At 32.8% G+C, this 4,871-nt stretch overlaps 2 protein-coding genes across 2 annotated transcripts in view; both read left to right on the top strand.

Moving 5' to 3' along the window:
* Positions 1-1,381: 1,381 nt before the first annotated feature.
* Positions 1,382-3,227, top strand: HELRODRAFT_178585 (hypothetical protein; the record flags this gene model as incomplete). The annotated part of the gene is made up of 6 exons (XM_009026662.1): positions 1,382-1,433; positions 1,620-1,793; positions 1,974-2,051; positions 2,185-2,220; positions 2,788-2,789; positions 3,024-3,227. 6 exons carry the CDS (start codon positions 1,382-1,384, stop codon positions 3,225-3,227), a joined length of 546 nt encoding a protein of 181 aa, XP_009024910.1.
* Positions 3,228-3,889: 662 nt separating this feature from the next.
* The window catches only part of HELRODRAFT_178584 (hypothetical protein), a gene marked incomplete at both ends in the record, with an annotated part of 3,386 nt that continues 2,404 nt past the window's right edge, over positions 3,890-4,871 (top strand). Inside the window, one exon of the mRNA XM_009026661.1 lies at positions 3,890-3,953. Coding sequence (XP_009024909.1) covers positions 3,890-3,953 — 64 coding nt within the window. The remainder of the gene's footprint in view (positions 3,954-4,871) is intronic.

Below are 4,871 nucleotides of genomic sequence, written 5' to 3'. Positions count from 1 at the left end.
CTACAAGCACTACTTCGAAGTCTTCGGGACTGCCCTCTACGCCATCAAGCTGAGCTATCTTAAAGGAGGTTTGCTGTCACTACTACTACTGCTGCAACTACTGCTGCCGCTGCTGCTGCCTCTGCTGCTTCCGCTGCTGCCTCTGCTGCAACTGCTGAACGTACTCCTGTTCGAACGCAAGAAGAGGATAGATACATTTATGATAGCGTTTTTTGCTGTCAGTCTGCAATAAGAATTTTTAAGCAGAGTAAAATCGCTGAATTCACGACATAATATTACTATTATAATTATGATAATAATAATAATAATAATAACTGTTATTATTATTATTATTATTATTATTATTATTATTATTATTATTATTATTATAACTATTATCTCAAGATGAACAAGAGCATAGATTGAGCTTGCTACCTAGACCAGTCCAGTTGAGTATGAAGATTGGGACGATTCCAGTTTTGAGGCACTTGAAGCCGAAGTGATGGCTACAAAGAGGCCGACGACCTTGAGGCTGTTGACGACGATGACGATGATGATGAAGGACTTAATGTCGATGATGATGATGGTGGTGGTGGTGATGATGGTGATGTTGACAAGCGAGTTTTGTTGTTTTACTTCTGTTCGTTTGACATTTCAGACATAAACGTTTCATTCATTCATTCATTCATTCATTCATTCATTCATTCATTCATTCATTCATTCATTCATTCATTCATTCATTTATTCATTTATTCATTTATTCATTCATTCATTCATTCATTCATTCATTCAATCAATCATTCATTTTTTCATTCATTCATTTATATATGGCGCATTTTTGTTAAATAATTTATGTTTTATATTCGTTAATAGTTAAAAAATTTATAGAATTCTTTCTTCTAAATTAGATTTTTCCGCCTTATCATTATTATTATTATTATCACAAGCAAAATAATAATAACACTAATAATTATAATAATAATAATAAAAACAATTAAATTAGATAATAAATATAGAATTAAAATTAATATTCTGTGGCATGACGTAGCTAGCAAAATACTTTGTGTATGTATGTAAACAATATCAATAATTTTTCTCTTTCCATGTCAACTCTATTTTTATTTAAATCTTTTTTTGGGGACCCTTTTTAAATAATAATAATAATAATAAACAATAATAATTATAATTATTATTACTATTTTATTATTGTTAATATATATTTAAATATATATTAACATGTGTTAATGATTATATTTAATACGAGATAACAATGGATTTAACTCACTGTAAATATTTTTAACCTAATGAGTGACGCGCATTATTAATAATAATAAGAAGAATAATAAGAAGTATAATAATAACGATTATTATTTTTATTATTATTATTAAGTAATTCTTTACAATGGTTGGAAATAAAGCTACAGAAAGAGCTAAAGAGATAGCGCTTAGCAAAAGTTAGTAACATAGAATTAGTGGTAGTAGTCACTATATTCATACAGTTCACCGAAACCGGCTAGTGGAACCCTCCTATCCTCATCTCATGGCCTGAAACGTGTTTAAACATCATAGCACCATCAGGCATACATACAGGTAGAGGCTGATCCTGGGATCTAAATTTCAAATATCTAAAATGTCACCAGGAGTCAAATATCCGAAAGGTCACCCGGAGTCAAATATCCAAAAGGTCACCAGGAGTCAAATATCCAAAAGGTCACACGGGGTCAAATATCTAAAATGTCACCAGGAGTCAAATATCCGAAAGGTCACCCGGAGTCAAATACCCAAAAGGTCACCCGGAGTCAAATATTCAAAAGGTCATTCACACATGCAAGAAACAACACAGGAGGCAGAACACTTCCATGTGGAATTCCACTATAAACTTTAAAACGATCAATTATAATTATTGCCATCATTAATTATTATTATATTATTTATTAATTATTATTATTTATTTATTAATTATTATTAATTATTATTTTTTTTTTAAATTTCAGAAAAGTCTCATGAACAACATGTGGATGAGGGAGGACTGGAGAGGAATTTTAGAGAGGCCCTAGCCAAGTCTGCTAGGAGTTAGCTAAATCATCGTCATCTTCGTTGTCATCATTACTATTATTATATTATTATTATTATCGTCATCATTATCAAGAATACCTTCGTCATCGTCGTCATCATCATCACCAACATCATCGTCAATACATGCAGTGCTAGGCAAGAAGGCACCCAGCGAACTGCATATAGGTAACTTCTTGATTCATGCAAACATACATACACACACACATACATACATACATACACACATACATACACACATACATACATACATACATACATACATACATACATACATACATACATACATACATACATACATACATACATACATACATACATACATACATACATACATACATACATACATACATACATACATACATACATACATACATACATACATACATAAATTAATTAATTGGTGAATAGATTTCGGCAATTTAACGATTAAACGATAATTAGCAATTAGTATCATATTGCAAGATAGGAATTAAACCTACCACAGCTGGTCCCCCACAACTAATAACGCCAATTTAAGTAAACGAATTCGGGTTCGATTTCGATTGTTAATTAATTATAGGGACCTCACAAATATTTCCACTCCGGGCCTCAATACCTTATAACATTACCACAATGAATTATCCACTATGAATTTTACCCCACGATGAATTTTCCAAGATGAATTTTCCAAAGATGAATTTTCCAAGATGAATTTTCCGTAAATCTAGATTCTCTTCATTCATGCATCTCCAGGGGTCCGTAACACTTTTTAACTCCTTCTACCTTTAACTTGATTGGTTGACAAACATACCTGGATTAATCCATAATCTGATAACACTCCAACAAGAGAAATCCAGAGAATAAGTGAAATCAAACTTTCAGAATTAGGAAAATAGTGATAAAGTGACGATCAAGTCCAAAACACCACCTGCCTTTGTTCGTTAATTCTGTTGGCCGACTGAAAACCACCAAAAACATCGCCTGATGAGGCTCTATTTGGATCATCTACCCTCTCCATACTTAACTGCGATAAAACTTCTAAAATGCTCACTAACTCCGAATGCAAAGTCGGTGAAGGAAGGACCGATCCAGGTCTTGAAATTGAAAACACAATAAAATCAGATTTGTTTAATGTCAATTTAATCGCATCGGCTTCAAAAGTTGTTACGGCGAGTAATTCAACAGTTTTTTAGATGAATTCTTTCCTGAAATATATTATTATTCCACCGTGATATGAATCGTGAGGTTTAACTTAATCTACAGAGTTAAAACCTGGAGAGCATTGCACATCGAACTGCAAATTCATTTGACGACCCATGCCATGTTTCAGTTAACGAACAAAAATTTCCAATTCTCCACAAATTATATCATGCACCATTTCATACTTTGACATTATAGATCATATGTTCAGGAGCCCCAGACCAATTTTTAAATCATTGTAATTTTTATTTTGAGCTGTAACATGAACCATCTTCTGACTGGCTCTACCATCACCAGCCTCTCCATCAATTAATTTTTAAACTTCACAACCATCTTGCCACTTTGACCTCTGACTCTGTATAAAAAATTGTCTTTGTATGCTTTTTCTCTTGATTTTGCGTCAGATTTTTAATTTACTTCTCGGCTCTGGTGTCAGGTTTGTTGCCGATCCATACTTTATTCCGTCCAACCGGCATTAGCTTCGATTTGTGTGCCTATCTCTCTTTAGACACCAACCTATCCAACGCTAACAATATAGGACGCTTGGACGATTCATTTTTCCTTCCAAGCCTTGTAATATTTTTTGTATAGGAATCTTTTATATCAGCAGGCAATTTTGAAGAGATGTTTTTAACTATGTTTGAAGATTTTTAAAATGTGTAACTGCCATTCATTGTTTAATCAATTCAACCCAGACGAAAAAGATTACGATCAGACAGGTCAGTGGTGATATGATGGTGGTGGTGATGATGGTGGTGGTGATAATTTAGGAGGTGGTGGCGGTGATGATGATGATAATTAAGATGATGATGAAGAAGATGATGATGACGATGAAGTATTTTAACACAGAGAAGAAGATAGTTGATAAGGTGCCCGAAGATTTCAGTTAGTTGATGTCTATTTCGTCATGATCATCGTCGTTATCATCATAATCACGATCTTCATCATCATCCTCCTCCTCATCATCATCCTCATCCTCATATTCATCGTCTTTATCATCATCATCATCATCATCATCTTCATGATCATCATCATCATCACCACTTTAAAAAATATTTTCCGCCAAATCCAGTCACAATGAATTTTAGCCGAGTATCATTAATTCACTTGGACAAATTTAGTAAGTTGGTTTTAAATAATTTTTTATTTTAGGAATATTTATAATAAGAGTGCTAATTATTTATATTATTTATATTATTATTATTATTATCGTTAGTATTAGTAGTAGCAGTAGTAGTAGTAGTAGAAGCAGTAGTAGTAGTAGTAGAAGCAAGTAGTAGTAGTAGCAGCAGTAGCAGTAGTAGTAGTAGTAGTAGCAAGTAGTAGTAGTAGTAGTAGTAATAGTGCTAATGATGGTAGCACAAACCACAGCAACACGCACACACACATTCACAGACACTCAAACACACACAAAAACACACACACAAACAAACAAAAACACACACACAGGCGACTTAACCATAAACCGACAATGATGATAGCTATTATATTATGTTGTGGAGAATTATGGATTTTATTTTATTATGAATAATTATGGTTATAAATCAATTGGTCAATCAATCAATCAATCAATCAATCAATCAATCAATCAATCAATCAATCAATCAATCAATCAATCAATCAATCAATCAATCAAT

The sequence above is a fragment of the Helobdella robusta genome (assembly GCF_000326865.2).
Source record: "Helobdella robusta unplaced genomic scaffold HELROscaffold_48, whole genome shotgun sequence".
NCBI lineage: Eukaryota > Metazoa > Annelida > Clitellata > Rhynchobdellida > Glossiphoniidae > Helobdella > Helobdella robusta.
The sequence above is the reverse complement of the archived record's forward strand: the minus strand, read 5'-3'. Positions and strand labels throughout refer to the sequence as shown.